Source organism: Labrus mixtus, chromosome 3 (genome assembly GCF_963584025.1).
Source record: "Labrus mixtus chromosome 3, fLabMix1.1, whole genome shotgun sequence".
NCBI classification, from domain to species: Eukaryota; Metazoa; Chordata; class Actinopteri; order Labriformes; family Labridae; genus Labrus; species Labrus mixtus.
The window spans coordinates 27,995,768-28,017,897 of record NC_083614.1 but is presented as its reverse complement, the minus strand read 5'-3'; the positions used below and the strand labels follow the sequence as shown (position 1 = coordinate 28,017,897).

Below are 22,130 nucleotides of genomic sequence, written 5' to 3'. Positions count from 1 at the left end.
ATTTACTGCAACGTGTTTTGGCTCGGTTTTTCTTCATTTTACGAAATTTCATGGCGCTAACAACCCATGTATGCATAGCTGTATAGCTCCTGTGTCAGTACTCCAACCAGTCTCTCCTTGAAGGGGCAAACGCTGACCGACATCTCCTGTGGCTAATCAATCAATCAATCAATCAATCATTATTTGTATAGCGCCAATTCATAACAAGTGTCATCTCGAGACGCTCTATAAAAGAGCTTGTGGGATAGTATGCTCTCCTGTTGTCCACACTTCCTTGCCTTGGAGGTTGGAGCAGGCCGGGCATGAATGGGGACGCCGTTGGTTGTAAACTTTTTGCTATCTATCTATGCAGCAATAACCACTGAAAGAATATTCAACTCAGACCTCTGTGTCCTCTGAGTCTTTAACTTGATTATTCCGGTAACCAGTGCTGTAATGATTTGTGCACAAGTGACAGCCAGGTCTAACTCTGATATGATTATAAAGCTAGAAGCAGGCCCTAAGAGACGGGTTTATTGCATCCTGTGTGTGTGTGTGTGTGTGTGTGTGTGTGTGTGGCAGAGGCTGAATGAAAGAAAATATTGACTGTTGCAGTTTCTGGGTCTTCAATTTATGTCACTCGGTTCTTTTCATAACTTGTTTACTCGTCGGTGGTGCTTTATGTTCCTCTTCAGTCTGTCCAGTCTGATTTTGGTAATGACTTTAAATGTCACAAGACAAACATGAGAGTCCTGAGATGAAAGACAAGACTCTTCTGTTTCAGACATCAGGCCACTTTTTTATAGCACTGTCCCAGTCTTCTGACTACCCCAAAAAAAAAAAATCTCTTACACCGCAGGTCACACCTACTCAGTCACACCCATTCACACACTGATGGCAGAGGCTGCTGTGTGAAGGGACCATAAGTAAGTAAAGTGTCTTGCCCAAGGACGCATCGGACATGTACCTGCAGGAGCTGGTGGTTGAACCCCCGACCTTCTGGTTGAGAGACGACCAGCTCTACCAACTGAGCCCTAATACAGCCCTTATACCAGTAGTTCTCAACTGGACCCACCGCAAACTCCTACACGGAAACTCGCGACCCAAATGTCTGATATTTTTCAACCAATCAGATTCATTTAATGAAAAATTGTGCAGCATCGACTGCATAAGGTACAAAACGTGACACAATAAAGGTACAGAACAAACAAACATGCTTAAAACGACCCACTGAAATGGCTTCCGTGACCCACATTTAGGTCCCAACCCACCAGTTGAGAACCACTGCCCTATACAACAGGTGTCTACTTTAAGTCAGGGGGAAGTCAGGAATTGTTACGGGGGCTCACACTATTTGATCTCTCTTTAGTTTTTATGTAAAAACATTTTTTTTCCCTTTTCTTGTTTTGGATATTTTCTGGTACAACCGTGAATAAAAGTAGACTCATGAGACCTTCCTCAAAGCCTCTCGAGTCTGCCTCCTACTCGATGATAACCCCCCCCCACACACACACACACACACACACACACACACACACACACACACACACACCTGGGTAAGATATGTTTATGTCTGAATTTGTAGCACATACATGTGTAAGGAGTGGAGGAGTGAGTACACAGTGGAGAGTGACATTAATAGCAAAGTGTATGTACAGTATGACGATGATGATGGTGGGGGGGGAGTCTTCTTATAATGTCACACACTTGTTAGTAACATGGCTGTGTTAAGCCCGGGGTTGTAGGGAGTATAATGTTTGTGTGTTTTGTGCAGTGGAAGCTTGAGTACACACGAGGCATGCCAAGATAAATGTGCCCACACGTCATTTTACAATCCTCATGACAATATACGGAGACTGACCTGCTCATAAATCAGACTATTAGAGATGCTTTTAAAAATCAAATCGAACACGATGACACACATTCTGCACCGGAGAAGTAGAGATGTAATATTAGAGCTGTAACTGTTTAACTGTTTTTCCAGCGTGCAACAAAATAAACAGCCTCAGTCATTGAAGAATACCTCCAGGAATTTAGAGGAAGTTTGGCAGAGGGGTTGATGCGCTTTTAACCAGGCCTGACATAAACTGCAAAAACGGTTCACTGTGTTAAGATGCTATAATCATCATCATTTATCATCATTTATGAATCTATTATCTTTTCAGAACAGTCAGATTAAAGCTGTATAATCAAGTTTTGGACCCAAAACAAATCCATTTTTTTTGCTTTTTTTTTTTTTTGAACCTTTTGTTTACTCCGATCTGTTTTCCTGGGCTGACTTAACTCCTACTGTCTGCGGCCCTGAGTGGACTAACCCGCCTGACAGGCTCAATTCAGGCCGGACAACCTTATAATGTAATGATCACATACATTGCATTACAATTTACAGGAGCAAATGTGCCGTCCCCACCAACACACCCGAGGAACCTACGAGACCTGAGAGCTCAGGAGCTCCTGGGGAAAAATGTGGTTAGTAACTAAGATTTACAGATAGTGACATGCAATAGTATGATGAGAGAGAGAGAGAGAGAGAGGAGAGGGGGGGGGGGGGGGAGAGAGGAGCTCAAGGTGCCAGTTCCTCCTCTAGTCTAAGCCTATAGCAGCTTAACTAGGAGCTTGTCTACACCTGCGAAAAAGGAAAGTTTTAAGTCTATTCTTAAAAAGTGTGTAAGAGTGTGTCTGCCTCCCGGACCCTGCCTGGTAGATGATTTAAAAAAAAAAACACCCTCCTGCATCAGTGACATGTTGACATATTGCACGGCCCCTTGGCACATCCTACATGACCTGTTATTCACAATATGAATGGACGTGTTTGTAGCGGTTCAGCCTGGTCTGAGGGACCCAGAGAAGCTGAAACTCAGGTCGGATCAGACACTATTTTCTGTCTAACAACACACTGTTCATAGAGTGTTTGGAGAGATGACACATAAACGTGATCTTGTCTGACGTGGGGAAGCCCTCACTAATGTTCTTGCATGTCATAGTAGATATTGTAACGTCTGGGTGTCCCTGCATACGTGAGTGTTTGCCTCTATTTTTACACCCCAGCCTCTCTATTCACTCACATCTCAGTCTGCCTGAGATTCCCCCTGTATGTGTTTTTTTTTCCTTTCTTTGTTTGTTTTGGCCGCTTCGTGAAACCGAGAGCATTTCTGCATACCTAAGATCGGTTTTTGGGGGTTGAGGGAACTTTCCAGAGGGTTTTTTTTTTTTTTCTTCCTGCCTTTAACACCGATGTTTTTCCAGCACATTAAGCTCTTAGGTGGCCCTCCGGATTGTTTTCTTCTTGACCACCTTGAGGCAAAACGCGGTCCTGGAGATAAACACGCAGAAATGTTTCTCTTTGTCTTTTCCACCTCCCTCTTAAACCCCACTGTTGTCACACAGCGGGATCGGATTTGCTCGGATTCACTCCTTAACAATGTTTTTCTTTTTCTTTTCTGTCGCTTTCGCCCACAACAAAAGGTGATATTGCCTAACAGGCGGATACACAAGCCAGCAAGGGGAAACCCTCTGGCTCCTGCAGCCATGATGAAAAGTCAAATTAGGTGTCGCCACAGTGGCAGCCGCAAAATAACTTGTTGAACCAGACTTTGAATATGTGAGCCTGAAAACATTGAGTTGTTTGACCGCTATTTTGTTTCCATACAGAAGCATGTTTTTCTCTTTAAATCTGCCTCTGATGGAGCACAGTAATCTTTGATTTATGTTTTGGCCTTGTGTCATAAAAAGCTCTCCACCTCCTTTTGTCTTTTCTCTCTCAATCATTCAGACGTTTCCTCTCACTTGGAGGTCTTTTTTTTTTTTAAACCCCTTTTTCTCCTTTTTTCACGTCATCTTTCCCTTTTACTGTAATTCACCTAAGACTCCCTTCTGCCTTCCAGGGTCCTTCATCCGTCTGGAAGCTCTCATGAACAACATCACCACCTCCCTGGGCCACACAGCTGAGCTTTTCTGCCGCGTGTCCGGCAACCCGCTTCCCACAGTGCGCTGGCTGAAAAACGACGCTCCGGTGGTGCAGGAGCCGCGGCGGGTCTCGTACCGATCCACGCCTTACGGATCACGCCTCCGCATCCGCAACCTAGACACCACCGACACGGGATACTTCCAGTGCGTGGCCACCAACAGCCAGGGAACCGTGTCGACGACAGGGGTGCTGTTTGTCAAATTTGGTAAGAAGAGTTACGGTAAAGTGTATAAAAAAACCTACTGGCATGCAGATGTTGCAATAAAAAGGGCTTTGTGAAAAGTATTCACTATCACAATTACATTTCTTACTATTCATCCTTTCCTGTAAGAGATCTGGCTCCTTTTAGCAACACTCATCTCAGCTGATTCTTGCTTGTGTATCTGGCAGCTTCTGCAGAGGAAAATCTGGGAGCAATATTGTTTATCCTGTTGTAAAAAGAAAATCCCCTTGTCTTCTTTTCCAGATCCACTCCCTACACCTCTGCCAGGACGACCAACGTGAGTTTCTCATCCTCTGTTTCCTTTTATTTTTTTTTTTATTTTTTTTGTCTGTTAGAATACGTAAGTATGCAACACCGCAGCGTCACATTGCATACATTATTGTTGCTTTAGATTTGCAGCAAAGGTTTGAGAGTCCTCCAGAGCTCTTGCATGCTCACACCGTGGGGAGATTTTGTTGTGATGTGTTCAGCGCACAGGTCGAGATTGTGCAAATGAATTGAAGGGGCCACACAAACAAAGGAAGGTAGATAGGTTATTTTGAATTTGCTAACTACTGATGATCATTTGTGCATGGGTCCATGATAAAGGCAAATTTCACAATAGAGAAAATAAATGGTAGTTAAAACATTCATTTTGACTGGATTGTCAGCTTCGACAAAGCTTTTTAATTGGTCGAAAAATTAGCACATGCATATGAGTGCAGGATGAGTCATACATTTGATCCATTTAGCAGGGAGAGAAAACACAGTTATTTTAATGTAAAGATACTCAGATAATGCTTTGTTGAAATATATTTGGCAGAAAATGGCAACTAAATTAACATTTACTTAAGGACCGCTGGATTAAAACTGGAAAATGTTGTTGTTCATTAATTTCATTGAGAGGGGACTTTAATCTAGCTAACGACACAGCTAGCTAACATTAGCCTATATGTTTAGGTAATGTTATGTCAAGCTAGCTAAAATTTTGATTAGTTAGCTAAAATTATGGTATTCATACCTTTTCTACAATATGTTGTTCCACTATCAGACAGTTTTAGCCCAGAATAGTTGAATGCTAATGTTAGCTTTTTGTCTTACAGTAGCTTATTCATTATAAATTATGTTGTCTCGAATACGGGCTACCTCTCTGAGATTTTGCTATCCATATCATTTGCTGTGCACATGAAATGGAGAAGGGTTGAAATTATATTCATTTTCAGTTTCTCTGCGTTCAGCTGATTTTCTAAACACATCAACAATGACACAGCGTGACATCAGCGTTTTAGCTTCCCACCCTTTAGCATGACAGCTGATGGAAATGGCCACTGTGCTAATATGTTAGTAGTCAATGTTTTAACTTGTGTTGCTTAAGCCCACTCAAATTTTATGTCATTGTTGAGGTAAAATTGAAGGACTTCACTGAATTTTCTATCACTAAGACTGTATGATATGTGTCTACTAGTAAGTAAGTAAGCCTAGAGTGGACAATCTGAGGTCTCCCTATTATATTTTCACCTCCAACGTGCAGTTTAGAAAAGTGACCCACTTCTGTCTCTGTGGTTTCTGTTACATATAAAACCTCTTATAGTCGCCCAATTAGCTGCCAGCTGTCTGAATGTGCAACTGCAGGCATGATCTCTGAACATGGACCTGCACATGAAGGTATAAAATATAAAACCAAATGATTTAAAATGTCTGAAAAAGTATCAAAGAATCACTCCACCAAAACATTATCATGTTCCTGGCACAGGCAGATCAGAATTTATTCAGGGTCTGGCGTTCGTCCTTGTCTTTGTTTTAATGTCTCTGCAGTGTTATTGGATAAAACTCTTGACGAAAGTTTCTCAGTTTGTTTGATTCTCGTCGGATCAAAGGAGTTAAGTTGGATGATTTTTCCCAAATGACATTATGGCGAGGCTCACTGCCATGTTCCATGCTGCGTACTCTGAGGATCAAAACTGCTGGCACCGAGCGGATATCAGACACTTACTAAATCCACCCGCACACTGAGACGGCTGCATGCACAGTCGTACACACATCTATGAGCTTTGTACGCGTACACTTTTCTAAACATCTGTTTCTGCCGTTCCTTTGTTTACATGTTTATGATTTTCCTGCACGACCAAACTGCAGTTGGTTTTATAGATGAGACAGTTGGCTCACAAAATCAAATCAAATACGGGTTTCCAAACACAGCAATGTCAAAATACTGGAAGTAAACCTAACGCGGAAAAATAAACTTAGATTAAAAATAGGATGATGTGATTTTCGCTAAACTTCGTGTTGATTTAGGAGATTATCTGGATGACAGCCGACTGGCAGGATCCTAATCCAATTTCTCACATCAGAGGAACTACTTTAAATCTCAAAGATTCAAACCCGTAGTCTTTTAGTTGTTTAGTTTCTCTTTGTAGCTCTTTTTGGCTTTTAGAAGATGTTTTCTGTCTTTTTTTAAGTTGATTTGTATCTTTCGGTTGTTTTGTATGTCCTGGGGTCGTTTTTATTGTCGAGTCGTCTCTTGTTTTCAAAGTTTTTTTTGTCATTAAGGTCACATGTTATGCAAAATACAATTTACCACGTTTTTATAACATTAATATGTGTCCCTAGTCTGTCTACAAACCAACTAAATTTTGAGAAAAGTCCTTCCTTCCCGTCTTTTGCCAGCTCCATTTTTGTGCTCAAAGAGGCTGTTACCTTCATGACATCACAAAGGGCAGTAACCCCTCCCCCAGGTGGGTGACATAACCACAGCTAGGTGTTTGTTCTGCCCTTCTTAACCTAAACAATCAGGCCTGGAGCCAGAAAGCCCGAGCCACCCCAGCCCTTCCAGAGAGGGGGCGTGGTCAGACACAGCTCATTTACATTTAAAGCTATAGACACAGAAACAGCCTGTTCTGATCAGGGCTGAAATAGAGGGGTTTATAGGCATAATCAAATACAGGATCAGAGTGGATTTATAACAAGAAACTTCACAGACGTGTTTTTGGAGAGCTCTAAGACTTATTGAAACTTGTTGAAAAGGAGTAAAATATGTGACCTTTAAATGTTTAATTATTTCTCCTTTTTTGTTGTTTGGTCTGTCTGTAGGTGTTTTACGTCTTTTGTCCCTTTTGTCGTTTATTTGCTTGGCTTGGTGGTAGTTTTGTGCGTAGTTGTGTTGTCTCTTAAGATGTTTTCTTTGTGCCTTTTGGTCTTTCTGTTGTTTTTTTTAATCTTTTAAAAGTTATTTTGGTCCATATTTGTCTGTGTCTCTTTTTTGTCTGTAGTTATTTTTTTGTCTTTTGGTTTCTTTTGCGTTTCTTTACAGTTATTATATTTACATTAGTCTGTGTATTTCTTTTTTTATCCCCTTTACAAATGCATTGTGTTTGACTGAAGTTATTTGGTGTTTTGTGACTCCTTTGTGCAGTTGTTTGGTGTCTCTTTGAAGCAGTCTCGTGCTGACGGTATTGTCTAGTGTCTCTTGATAATTCTTTAGTCACTTTTATGATTAGTTTTTAAGTTGTCTTTGTAGTCCTTTGTAATTTTTGTAGTTTCTTTATGTTATGTCGCTTTTGTCTCTTGATGGGTTTTTTTCGTGCCTTTGTGGTTTCTATGTGTCGCACAGTTTGACATCTTATTAAGCGGCTCTGGATTAGGAGCCCCCCTGACCTCTTTGGCCTGTTTCCATTTGACTCATTTGGTATTTTTAGCCATTGGTACAGCTTGAACATGCTGTACATTACGGTATACTTGCACATGCCTCTGAATTAAGTCCTGGTTGTGTTTTCCTTCTGCCAACTTGAGGAGGAAAGTGTTGCAGTCAACCAGCAGCGGCATGCAATCTTGAGTCACATTACAGTCATTACAGACCTCATTTAAATAGACAGGGGCCTCCTTTGAGAGCGCTGGAGCTGCGGTAGTGGTGGGCTGATCATCGCTGCTACTCATCATTAGTGCCACGTACTGCTTATTAGCTGTAAAGTCAGGTGGCAGGCCGTCAAGAAGACAGGGTCACCTAATGATGACACGTGATGACCCGCAGCCGCTTACCTCACGCTGCAGCTGTTCAAATGTCAAAACATCAGTTGCTAGACTCAAAGACATCTGGTCCAGAGGCTTGTCAGCTCAGGAGAACTTTATTAATTTGCATGCTCCATTACTTCTTCTTCTTCTTCTTTTTTTTTTTAAACCTTCAATCCTCTCTCTATTTAGCGGAGAGCGTTACTGACTTCTGGAGGAAAATTTCTCGCCACCCACCTTGTTGAACCTGAACACAACATGAGCCTCATGTCCTCAGGGTTGTCTTTGTCTCGGTCTGTGCTCTGATTTCCTCTACATTTGGCTAAAGTATACACTCTGTGGTGTGTGGGATATACAGTGTGTGTGTGTGTGATATACCCTCAGAGGTGGGTTTTAGAGAGTAGCAGCAGAAAAACTAAAAACGGACAGAAGATTTCCACATTTCAGGCAGGTTGTGTTCAGTGTTGTTGCCTGACACACCAGGATTTAAACTACAGCACATCAGAAACACAGGCAGAGGAGACAGGAGGTGTGAGGCATAACATGTTCCTTGTAAGTATTCTGAGCTGTTTTTAAAACTTTTAGAGAACTTCCATTTTTTAACCTTTATGTTATTCTGAAGTCCCATTGAGATGAAAAATCTTAAATAAAAGAGACACCTAGACAAGGCCAAAGTCAAAGAGTCAAATCAAAAGACATCACATATGCACTCCTGAAAATATAGGACTGCTCCAGATATTCCCCTGGCCTGACTGTTCACATATGCACCGGAGACTTTCCCTGTCAGACGGGAGGGGAGGCCCAAAGACCTGACGTGAAAACGCGCACGGAGCAACAGAGTCTTATATACGTATATATATATATATATTAACAACTTACTGACAAACAGAAAACATAATGCAGCCTTTAAACAAAAGAAAACAAAAGTGCATCTCCATTTCTTTGAAACAACGGCATTGACTGTATCATCTAACGTTTTGCAGGAAAGCGAGATAGCACTTCCAAAAATGTTGAGTCTTACAGTGGTCCAAATTGAAGCGTTATTTTCCTCCTTTTATCATCCATAAAATAGAAAAAAAAATCAGAGTGGGTTTCCTCTACACTGCGCCAATGCTCCTCCTCTTCATTTTCCCTTCATATGCCCCCTCCCTTCCTTTCCTCCTCTCCTCTGAGATGTTTTAATAGCGCCAGAACAAACATGGGTTGAGGGGAAAAAGTCTCGCCTGCCAAAATTAGACCCCCAACTTTCTCTGTCTCCCTCTGTGCACTGCCACACTTCTTCATATGCAGTAAAAAAAAATTTTTTTTTTTTAAAAAGCTACGAAGTAGACGGCGGGAGAGCGGAGGGAGTGAAAGAAAAACAGTGTAAGCGGGATAGGAGTGGGAGGACGGCACCATTAACACTCAGGGTCGCATGTTGTTCTTTGATTCCCGGGGTCTGCGGGGTCATCGGCGTTCAGGTGTGATTAGCTGCGTGGAGCCGACGGGAGGTTTAGCTCTGAGCTCAGATCAGAGGCACTTAATAACTCTGAACTGAGGCCTGCATGGCAAACTGCTGACACTCTCAGAGGAGGAAAAACGGTCTGTGGCGCAATCACGCACTCTCTGCTTCGTCTTTCTTATATGTTTTTTTTTTCTCCTTGTTTGATTTTAACAATTAAAATAATCGGTATGATTAACTGGATCTTCATACACAAAAGGATTGTAGAACCGTACATGGTAAATGATAAAAATGGACTTTAGCTTTTACTTTGCTTTTCTAGTCTTCTGGCTACTCAAAGCGCTTTTACACCACAGATCACACCTACACATTCACACCCTGATGGTAGAGGCTGCTATGTAAATTAACTACTCCCATTCATACACATGCTCGCGCTGCCTTGGGGTTAAGTGTCTTGCACAAGGACACATCGGACTGTTACTGCAGCAGCCGGGGATAGAACCGCGGCCAAATGAGCCACTGCCGCCCGGGACTTGTTAGCTATTTTGTCTTTGCTTCAGCCACTTCAAGAAGAACATTTTTTTTAAAACAAGGTGGAAAACTAAAGTCATTGGTAATTAATAATTAGATTATAAGATACATTTATTTCCTGAAAAATGTGTCATGATTTGATTATATAGCGTTTGAAGCAGTTTGAAGGTTTACACGGGACACATCATCTACATGGTGTCAAAAGATTCTCATTTTCAAACAGCTACAATCAAAATTGTCATTAAAATAATGGCTCAGTTGACCTCTTATCAGATGTCAAAGTACAGCTGAAAGTGACTATGCTAATCCCATATAACTTTTTCATCACTGCACAGAGCTTTAGGCTCTTTCAGATCTTTGTTTTGGTGTTACGGGTGATAACAAATTCATTTTTTGAACCGGGCTGAAAACATTTTTATGTCTGCTGACAAAATGGACATTTTAACATGAGTGAGTGTGTGTGGGACTCAAGTGGACACTGAAGGAAGTGCAGTTTTTTACACGTGCTGCTGGCCTTAATGTACATTCATCTGGTAGCTGGAGATACAACTATAGATGAATGTTAATGTTGCTGCATGTCTGCTTAATGTGCACTGTCATCAAAGGTGTTGTGCTTGTTCATTCTCCTCCTAATTAATTTGTGTGTGTGTAGGTTTAAATTCTGGATTTCTTCTAGTTTGATTTCTAAAACACATCTGTTTCTCTATTTATGAAAGTGTTGACTTCCTGGATATAGAAGTTATTTTTTTAAATCTGACACGAGCAATAAACAGGCTTTCTGCAACACTGCCGCTGATCTCAGAGGCCGTCTGTGTTTATAATCGCACGGGCTTTCTCCCTGTTTGAAAAGATTAATAACACTACACCCTGCCTGTCAAGGCTGTTTAAATTTCTCAAGACTTTCCCCACCACTTTTCTCTCAACACTGGCACAAAAAAAAAAAGCCATTACAAAAATAGCTCGCTCCCCCCCCCTCTTCCCTCCACCCTGCCTCTCTGCTCTCTTTTAAAGCCACTCTGTGCTGCAGAAGAAAGAGGACAGGTTTAACAAAGACCAGATTTCTCTCAGTGCTGTTTTTTTTCTGGCTTCTTTTTTTTTTTTATCTATAATTTGACCTTTCTGCCCCGAGCTTATCTGCAAACTTCCTGTCATTTTCTGCAATACTGTGTCCTTTTTAAAAAAAATGTGTCGAGAGATACTTTCCTGCTCTTCATTGTTTTCCTCTAAACATAAAAAAAGCTCTTAAAACTTAAATCTTATTTCATATATGGATCTTTGCTAAGAATCACTCCAACCATCCTACTACCCTGAATGAGCCCCTTGGAGTCATACCTTTGTCTTCATGTTAGGACTACGGATTAAATTTAGATTTCATGCTAATTGCGGCATATTTAAATGGATGCTACACATGCTATGGATTGCTGACAAATAATGTGCACTGTCCTAATTCAATAAAAACAAATAAAAAACACTCACATTACTGGGGACAGGAGTGAGTTGGATTCTTCTTTTGGGACTTGGACTTGAACACAGGGAACTTGTGTTGGTTATTCAAGAGGCTTTAACTAAACATTACAAACACAAATACAGTGTAACTTTTCCTGCAACCTCATTGTGTGTAAACATATCCTACATGTCCCTCTGTGTGCACTGCAAGGAAACACCAACACAGAGGATGACTGTATAATTAGCCAGCCGTCAACACATCAGATTTTATTGATCTCGGAGTTGACATGACGAGGACAGAACTGCAATCCAATCACACAGCCAAAGCTTCAAAGAGTTAAAGAACTAGAGGAGTGCTTTTGACTCTGAATGGTCCTGACTGAAACGTTGTGTGTCCCTCTCGTAGCGCTGCACGAGCTGACTGACAAATTGGTTTACGGAAGTAGCTTCCAGAATGTGTAATGACTTGAAGTTGTCAGACTAAGTTGATGTTGAAGCTTGCTCGGGCTTGCTCCAAAACAGTGTTTGGCTCTGAAATACGACTGTACAGTAATCATAATAGATTTATGGACAGCCTGAAACGTCTTTTCTCTTCTTCTTCATCAGCCGCTGAGATAGATTCATACTTGGCAATGTCTGTGTGATCAGTATTTAATTTAATATACATCAGGTAATTACACATTGTGTGCCCTCTGGGTCTCAGAGGAGGATGAGGGGAGGCCGCCGCCGAGTGGTTCTTATCTCGCAAACATCAGCAAAGCATTCAGAATCCACATCAATTCAGTAACAACGTGTCAAAACATTTACTCTAGCTGCAGTTATTTGGAATAATTAATTAACAGATCAGTTACAAATATTTTGCTTTAAGCTATATCTTGCACCACTCTCTCGATCTCGACCGACAGGCAAAGGAACGAGCTGACTAATCGTCTACCTGACATTCAACATTCAACATTCGACATTCTAATATTCTAATTCTCATTTGAGAAGCAGGATAAAAGTGTCACATTTCTCCTGCTATGAGGTGCATGTGTGAACAATTAGGCCTACCTGAGGAAGATTTCAGGGGCAGCCTGAATGAAGTTCAGATACAAATAGCTTCTTCATCCTCATTTGAGCAACAATTTAATTTCTTTTTTCATTCATTTAGATGAACATTTGGTGTCATGTTTGATAACGAGGCACGCTTTAGCCAGAGAGATCGGCTGGTTTACACTCAGATCTCCCATTTGAAACCAAGTCTACCTCTCAGCCCGCCCTCAGAAAACAGAGCGTGCGGTTTTTTTCCCCCCTCACAATAGGCTCTTAACTCAGACTGTGGACCCCGTGTGTGCTGCATTGAGAAACTCTGGATTTCGGTTTCACTTCTCCTCACCTCAGTGCCAGTGTCAACACGGCTGTGGTTCTCAGACGCTGGCCAGGATTGATGAGGATTTGCTCCACACCGCAAGCATCGCACCCTTTTCAGACTGAGGGGATGACAGGACCTCTTAGTTCCTGGACGCACAGACCCCTTTGACACTTTCTGATACACTTCAGCTCTCCACGTCTGACTAACACAGGGGTGTTCTGCTAAACCTCTTTCAATTAGGGAGAGTGGGTTAACAAAATATGGATTTGGAACTCTTTGAGACGCTGTTCAGAGCTCTGCTAGGGTTCTCAAATAGCTGAAGGCGTTTTCCCACTGCAGGAACTTCTTCATAGTTCTAGGAACTGTTGGAACCCTGCTCCTTTTTTATTCATTCTGCACCGCAGGAACTATGAACTATTTTAGTTACTAAGAAGCCCATTAAGAGAAACCTTTTTAGCTCCTGCTTAAAAGTACCATGTAGGTATCATGGCTGTGCAAATGCAGACAGAAAAAAAGTTCCCAGGGAACTACCTGACCTAGGGGATAGTACCTCTTCACAAAGTCCCAAGAACTTTTTGGTCCGGAAACACCTTTTGTAATCTGCCAAACATTAAAAATGGATAAAAGGTCTTCTGTAAAGTGTTTAAATGTATATGTTTTTTTTTAGAAATGTGTATTTAAAAAGAGGCTGTCGTCTTTTAAGCAGAGGGCTCATGTCAAGTGGCAGTAGCTCAGTCTGTAGGGACTTGGGTTGAGAACCAGTCTGGGAAGTGGTCTGGTAGCTGGAGAGGTGCAAGATCACTTCCTGAGCACTGCTGAGGTGCCCTTGAACAAGGCACCAAACCCCCCCGACCACAACTAGTTCACACACACAGAGCTTTGCTTTCTTCCCTTTCTCTTTTGGTTAATCGACCACCGCTGCTTTCTCCTTTGCAGCTTTGGTCTCGGAGCCGGTCTACGAGCTGAACAGCGACACCTACAGGCGCGGGGGTCATAGGTCGTTGAGGTTCCAGAAATTTTAGGGAAATAAAGGACATTTTTTTGATTTCCTTTTGATTTATCGATGCTAGGGGGCGGGAAATAGATAAAGTATCATGAAAAAATGTTTCATTGTGTTTAGCTACACTGCTGCACAAGGAAAAACAAAACAAGCCTACGGAGGCTTTTCTCACCTCTTCTAAGCATGTCTGGATCAAGACTGTGACTTCTTTTTTCTTTTTTTCCCCCCTCCTGTCTCTGAATGTTTTTCCCCACACGCAGTCACACAAAATTTGCACACTACATAAAACTCCGAGTCAGAGAAGTGCACACACAGTCACTCTTTACAAACCCTATCTCTCACACGTGTTGAGCTAAGCCCTCGGCGGGCCTTTAATTGCCGTCTTGTTGTGGATTCTTTTTAGCGTGGTGCTGATTGATTGGGGATCAGCGCCCTAATATGGCTCACCTGGGACAGAACCTTTGACACGGCCTGGTCCCAGGGCGCTGACACGGTTTGAAACCAAAGATCCCAGCGCAGCCCCCTCCCACAAAGCCTGGATGCCTCTGTGCTGAATGCTGCCCAGGTCAGGGGGGGCTTCACACACATATTCAGACACACACACACACATGAACACACATGTCGGGGGGGGGGGGGGGGGGGGGTGGCATGATGTGCAGCCAACTTTAACCATTAGAGTCATTTACATTATTAGGCGTCCGTAAAGGCACAAGTCTGTCTCAGCGCTCGTAACCACACACAGCGAGTTTCATACGACACTCTTTATGAACGCGGCTTTCACACTCAGCTTAGACAGGGCCCACTTCCTGTTTCCTGTTTCCCAGAATCCCCTGTGTCTGTCTGTTAGGTGATTCTGGTTGGCAGGTCTGGTCAAGGTCAGGTCTGGCAAAGTGTGTGTGTGTGTGTGTGTGTGTGTGTGTGTGTGTGTGTGTGTGTGTGTGTGTGTGTGTGTGTGTGTGTGTGTGTGTGTGTGTGTGTGTGTGTGTGTGTGTGTGTGTGTGTGTGTGTGTGTGTGTGTGTGTGTGTGTGTGTGTGTGTGTGTGTGTGTGTGTGTGTGTGAGTCATGGTTCTCCCTGAGGGGGTTAAAATGCCTAAAAAGAGTTTGGGGGGGTGTCTCTGAACTTTGCCCTTAACCTCCTATGAACACACACACACACACACACACACACACACACACACACACACACACATGCACTTCTACATGAAAAAAAAGCACACCTAAATACTGAAAAGTAGACAGAAAGTGTTCTCTCTTCGACCTCAGTGTTTGTATTAGAGTGTGTAAGAGAAACACAGCGACCTGGAGTCTCTCTCTGCACAAGTAGAGCTTTTGTTTGCACTTTGGACGCATATCTTGCAGCCTCGGCCAGATGATATTTACCAATTTGTGGTGATTAGTTGGATCAATGCTGTTTTGAAGTCGAGAGTGTAGCCGAAACGCATCAATCGGTTTTGTATTTATTAGTCCTGGCGCCGAACAAATCAAATCAAATGACCGGAGGACATTATGGGTCGGAATAAAGCACAAAAAAAGAGTCAGAGCTTCAAACTGAGCTTCTAAGGAAAACATTTAAATGTCAAGTTCAGACACTAGAGATCTGGTCAAATGAGGACCGATGAGGTTCCTTCTCATCACAAGCCTCCTCTAAAAAAAAACCAAAAAAAAAAACTCTTAAACAAGTCCTCTCCGGATTCACACAGGAACAAACTTCACCCTAACAAATTCAATTTGTTATGTCTATATGCAGACAACCATGTACTCTACTTACAATGGTGCTAGTGTCAAAAGGATCATCAGCTATATAGCTTGTCATTTCCCCCTTTGAGGAATCTAATAATGTCAATTTAATGAAGCCAAAGCGGCCTGAAAGAAGGCCCGAGAGTCAACTGTGGTGCACGAGGCGAGCTTTTTCTGAGGCTGCTTGACGACACAAGGAGAAACGTGTTACTAGTTGCCTGCTGTCACTCATATTTTCAACTAATGGATATGCATTTTTTTTTTTTTTTTAAGATACAATCAATTTGCAGAAGGGTACAGATGTGAGTGGAACCTGAGTGGGTCCCTTTAAGACCCTCGGGCTCTTGTAGCCAGTCATCCAGTTTAAGATCAACCAGGGGATGGATCAGCTAAGGGGAGGTGGAGATTCACCTTTCTTTTAATCCTCTATTATTTTACCTTGGTTTGCCTTTAATTATCTACCACCTCTTCAGCTCTGAACGTTCTGAATGTTGCGCTCTGATGTGGGTTTCATGTGAGGGCAGAAAAGGCACCAAGGAAGAAGAATAAGACCAACCAGTGTGCAAGTCATCGGCGAGTCATCGTCAAGTCATGCAGCTGCGATTTGATATAATGGATGTATTCATGGCTGCAGAGAGTTCACTTAGGATTTGATTTATTATTGACTTGTAACAAAGTCTGATACTTTCTTCGGATGATTGCTTGTTACCATACAAGTCGTACTTTCATCATGGCATGTTTAACAGCTCTGTTTGGCTGTGTGGAGGTATTATGTTGGATTTCCTTTAAACCACACGTAAGCCTTTTTCTGTTTGTTTCTGTTTCCCACCGACACCTCTGACAGCAGCGTGTGTACAGAGGGATTATTTAAGAGCCGCACAGTGCGACAGTGTTTACCTCCCCCCCCCCACAATACAGGCCCTTTTATTGAGTCCTTATCGCTCTCATCGAGGATTACTCCACTTTCCTCAGGAGCCCGCGCTCCTGTTCAGACGTGTGCGTTCCTGTTCCTCGAGCGTCGTCAGTCGCCAGTCAGCCAAAACATGTGTCCTCCTGTCTTCTTTAAGTGTCTGCCTTTGTGTGTTCAGATCGGGATCTGTGATCTAGGCAATGAGCTGTCGTAAATCATGCAGGAAAAGTGTGTGTGTGCGTGGGTGTATATGTGTGTGTGTGGAGAGGGGTTGAGGGGTTACATGTTGTCTAAATCACAGAAGTAATTTAGCTCTCGGCCATCTCTCCTTTTTCTTTGCTTTTTCCTGTTATTATTGTTTCCACGCGGATGTTTCAAGGCAGCCTGGAGTCAATTCAAGGAGGGAAAACGAAAGACAGGATTTTTTTACTGCAGAGAAAATAAAAAACAGGCATCAAGTTTATAATGCTCTGAACGCTCCTATAAATAGATCGTACACCTGAACATGTAGTGATTTGGACGTTCTTGACTGACTGAACAATACAAGTCGTTTATGAGTTACCTGTATCACCTTGACCTTTACTTTATCATGAGTATATTAATCAACCAGCTAAAAGTTCTCATGGCTAAAATAACGGACAACCTCTACGGATGATGAATAGAAGATTTTAAAAACATAAATGTAAAGTCCAAATAAATATTATTCACAATCTGAACTTATTAGACATAGAACAATACATTTATAAGGTCAGACTTTATATGACTTAGTACAGTGTGTTTTTTTAAGTGAGGGAGCCAGTCCCCCCCGAAGGGTCGCTAGGAGCCGCTAAGGGGGTTGTGGAAACTTGGAGGTAAGAAGGGGGGGTATGGATATAAACCATACAGATCAACTTATAACGTTATTTGTGACAATGACATTTTAATATGTTTTTTTTTGTTAATAATCACTGAATATCAGCATCTATGTATTCACTTTCTATACTCATCTCTCTGAAACTATGACACACTAAAAGACATTTTTGAATTTCATGAATAAATTAAATGAGAATTAAAAAAACAAAACATTTACTGTTACTATGGAAATGTAGAATGAATTGAAGACGTTTTGGAATAGGGGGGAGGGGACCCCCCAGAGACTACATGATATATGTGGGTTCCTGCTGGTCTACATCATGGCCACTTTGAGAGTTTGGGAACCCCTGACTAGAATTAACATTTTTATTATTGTCTTACATCAATTAGCTCGTCTTTTTTTTTCCTTTTCATTTCTGTCTTTCTAAAAATGCTTTGTCTCTACTTGTGCGTTAAATGTTTGAAACGATATGAAATACTATGGCTGTAAAATGTAAACTGGATTTTAGATGAATCAGTTCTTCTTGGTTTCTTTTCTTTTGTGTTTTGTTTAGTGAATAGAGTCGCAGATCGACTGATACTTTGTACTTTGACATTGTAAAATGAATAATTATCCTGAAAAGGGACGAGACAAATAAATACTTAAAAGGGAGAACAAAAATAGATGAAGGTTTCATGATAACTCTGTTTTTATTTAAAAGCGTTCAGACGTCGTACCCAAAGCTCCAAGCTGTCATGAGACATCTCCCCGTATTTCACATCGTCTTTCTTCCTATGCTTCACTTTTTCTGTCCCTTTCTCTCATACTCTTTTTCATCTTTTAATTTTCCCATTTCTTGAAGTCTGTCTTTGTCATTTGTTTTCAGGGATCTCTGCAGCCCATAGGTCACTGATTAGTCAAACAAAGCTGCCCCCTTTCCCGCTCTACTAATGGATTCTACTGTCTAACCTCTGCGCTCCATTTGTTTGTATGTCTCTGTCCAAACACCACCGCGTTTATGTTTGGTTTTAGGACAACCATTAGTCTCCTGTCCTGCTAATTGACAGGCTGATTGACACCCTTACTCCCCCAAACCCCCCTCTCCCCTCACCCCCTCATCTGGACCCCTGACACCCTGCAGCCCTTAAGGGAAGTGATGTCACCGGTCGGGGAGCGCTGTGAGGAGTGATGGGATTGATGTAGGCTCTTTTCATGCATGTCGAATCATCATGTATGTGTTAACCCTTTAATTAAAGGTCTTAAGCACAGTGACACTCGTAGCCTGTGTGGGCAGAGCCTTATAAATACTTTAGTTGAGTTCAGACGTGCACATTTACCTCCAGCTCTGAGAGTTTTTCTGTTGGACTATTTCGATAAGATCAGCACGCAGGTTTAACTCAGTGAAAAAGCTAAAAAATAAATACATGTTAACTCTATTTATAATCAAGAGTATTTCCACAATCTGTAGTTTCAGTAAGGCCTAAAATAACATTTGCCTGTTGTGTCTTCTCTGGGAAAATTCCTCAAACTCATTCGAAGTGATGCATATTCATTTCCTGGCAGAAGAAAGAATAACTTCTTTGAAATAAATACAATTTACTCTTTATTAAGGTGCGATAACCACCCAGCCTCTAGCCCTGGTAAAAAAAAAACTCTTTGGATGTTATGCTACCTACATGTAGACTTTAGTATGGGTCCATAGCAGGTACTGTTGGCAGTGGTGTTTCCGGGGGGGGTTTGAACCCCTGAATAGTCGGCCACCCCAGTCGAAAAAAAACATTGGACACACCTCTGACTGTAGCCTGTTCTATAAACCTTACAGACATGAGATATGACTCATATCCTTGCTGTGGAGACTGGCTCAATACATTAAAGGAATCCTAACATAAAGAATTAGATGAGCTCCATTAAATAAGCTTAGCTAACAGACCCTCTTGATGGTGTTTGCAGAATTATCTAGGGGAGGAAAAGAACATCTATACCATTACATTGCATTGTAATGTATGTCCTGTTCTAACTTACCTAACTTTAACCCCCTAAATGCTGCATATTTACCTCAATAATAACTGTCGTGCTGAACGGTGGTGCAGTGGTTGGGGCTGTTGTCTGACAGCGCTGAGGTTTCTGGTTCGGATCTCACTTGGACAGGTGCCTCTCTGTGTGGAGTTTGGTGGTTGGGTTCTCTCCGGGTGTTCCGGCTTCCTCCCATAGTCCAAAGACATGCTCCTTATGTTAATTGGTGACTCTATTTTTTTTTTTTGTGATCAAATATTTGTTGGATATTTTTCAATATGGGTAGGCAGGAAACAATTACATTAGTTCCATTGTGCAGAACAAGGCATACATTGTGAAACTACAGCACCTGCCTCCATTTTGGCTCCCTGTCAGTGAAAATCACCAAACCCAGCAGCCATAATGTGAACTACAATTCAACTAATAGGCACAGGATTTTATTTATATATATATTTATTTATTTGATAGGACAGTGGATAGAGTAGGGAATCAGGAGAAAAAGAGAGAGAGAGTGGGGAATGACATGCGGGGAGTTGAACCGTGCTGCCCACTTTGAGGACTTGACCCTCTGCAGCTGGGGCGTGACCTAACCACTAGGCCATCTGTGCCCCGCAGTTAATATTTTCCATAAGCTGATACTGTTCTATCATGCCTGCCACATGAATTACTTCTTTAAAGTTATTGTTGCCAACGTTTCCCCACTAATATCCTGTGTTTGTGATTTGCTGAGTATGATATCTTGTGGTACCTTTTAGAACTGTAAACAAGAAGATTAATGCTGAACAGATTTGAGTTCTCTCATCTGCTCTTCTATCGTCTGTGTCAGAAATACTTTGAGAAGAGGAGCGGTCTCTTGAGGACAGCGACCTCCTTGATTGTTCATTGTGTACTCTCTCTCTCTCTCCTCCACTCTGTCCATCCGCTCCTCTCCAGAACCACAACGTGTCTTAGATTAGTAGCTGGACACTTTCCCTTTAATACAACCCCACACCCCACGCACACACACACACACACACACACACACACACACACACACACACACACACACACACACACACACACAAACATGTTCATGATTAATCTCTGAAAAGGCAAATTGGACTCATTGAGCTCCAGAGCATATTTATAAAAGTCGAGTATCTATCGGATGCATTTCTTTCAGGTCAGCTCATTAACTTCCTGGATTTATGGATTTACAGCCAATCAAACACATTTCACCAAAATAACTGAACGCACGCCATGAGATTTAGTCACAAAGTCATTCATTCAGAAGACTCTGTAGACTTGTATGATTTATTCCATCGCAGCACAAAATCCTGCCTGGATTTTGTTAATATTAGTTTATTGTTGCCAGGTTTATTTTCTCCTCTTTATAAATGTTGTCTTCTCTCTCCTGAGTTAATTTAAAAAGACTAAATTAGGAAGACTGGAGTGGAAAATGTAACATTTAAGTTTTTAGATTGAACTTTTTCCACTCCTGCGCTCGCGCACATCACTTTCTGCACATGTGCACAGTGTTTGTTTTTTTTTAAATGTGCAGAGAACAGTCATGAACCATCAGAGTGTATTGCAGTGCTGCACAGTAAACAGCTGAGAGAGCCAGTGTCACTCTGCTCGCACCGCCCAGCTGTGGAAGTATTTCTGCACAAAGATGTGAATCAGGATCGGTCGTGAAAGAGCAGCATGGCTCACCCCTTCATAAATAAAGAGGTTGGATGACATTTGATTGGTCAGTGAACTGCTGTCCCCGTACTTCCTTGAAGTCTTTTGGTGAGTCTCTCCGTTGTGCGTAGATCTGGATTATAGATCTGGACTCAGAGGGAAAGACTTCTCCTTGTAATTAACCGTAATAAAACATTACAAGGCGAGCCCGTGGCGTTGGTGTGTAAAATAAAAGGCCTGAACGGTCTCAACTGTTCACACAAATAGAAACCACACTTGGCTCTCGTGGCCTGGGACAGCACTCACACACACACAGAGAAACAAACGGACACACACCAACAACACACAACAACACAACAGTTGTGTCATTTCTGCTGCTCTGGACAGGATGCAGACACTTCATTATTCCGTTCATACTTCAGTCTCAGTATGCCAAAACAATAATACAGAAACAGTGAGGAGACGATCTGGGCTGAACTAGTCCCGTTAAGGCCGCTCAGACCGGGCAGAGTTGTAATTTGACTGCGGGGATCCTGCTCTCCCTTCTCATTTACTTGTCTGTGTTACTTTGTGTGTTGTGTGTGTGTGTGTGTGTGTGTGTGTGTGTGTGTGTGTGTGTGTGTGTGTGTGTGTGTGTGTGTGTGTGTGTGTGTGCGTGAAGAAGTGTGTGTGTCCAAAATCCTTTGTGATGCACAACCAAACAAACCTCTCAGCTGCCTCGATACATTCCAGCCTTCAATTGGTATTGTGTGTGTGTGTGTGTGTGTGTGTGTGTGTGTGTGTGTGTGTGTGTGTGTGTGTGTGTGTGTGTGTGTGTGTGTGTGTGTGTGTGTGTGTGTGTGTGTGTGTGTGTGTGTAGTTGTCTTTCAGTTATGACTTTCATTGGGCTTCGTACATATTTTCACGTGTTTTGTATTTGTAAAATTTGTATTTTTTTTGGGGGGGGGGGGCAGGAAACAAAATAGGTATAATAAGATAAACTACATGTCATGTAATAATATCTGTATTTTCATACTTCAGCCTTGTGTTTGTTCGACCGTGTCGTCCCTGTGT

General features: G+C 42.0%; 1 protein-coding gene across 1 annotated transcript in view; it reads left to right on the top strand.

The window, feature by feature from the left end:
- Positions 1-22,130, top strand: part of ror1 (receptor tyrosine kinase-like orphan receptor 1) — a 142,490-nt gene that overhangs the window by 101,638 nt on the left and 18,722 nt on the right. The window contains exons 3-4 of the mRNA XM_061034347.1: positions 3,864-4,151; positions 4,413-4,446. Coding sequence (XP_060890330.1) covers positions 3,864-4,151; positions 4,413-4,446 — 322 coding nt within the window. The remainder of the gene's footprint in view (positions 1-3,863; positions 4,152-4,412; positions 4,447-22,130) is intronic.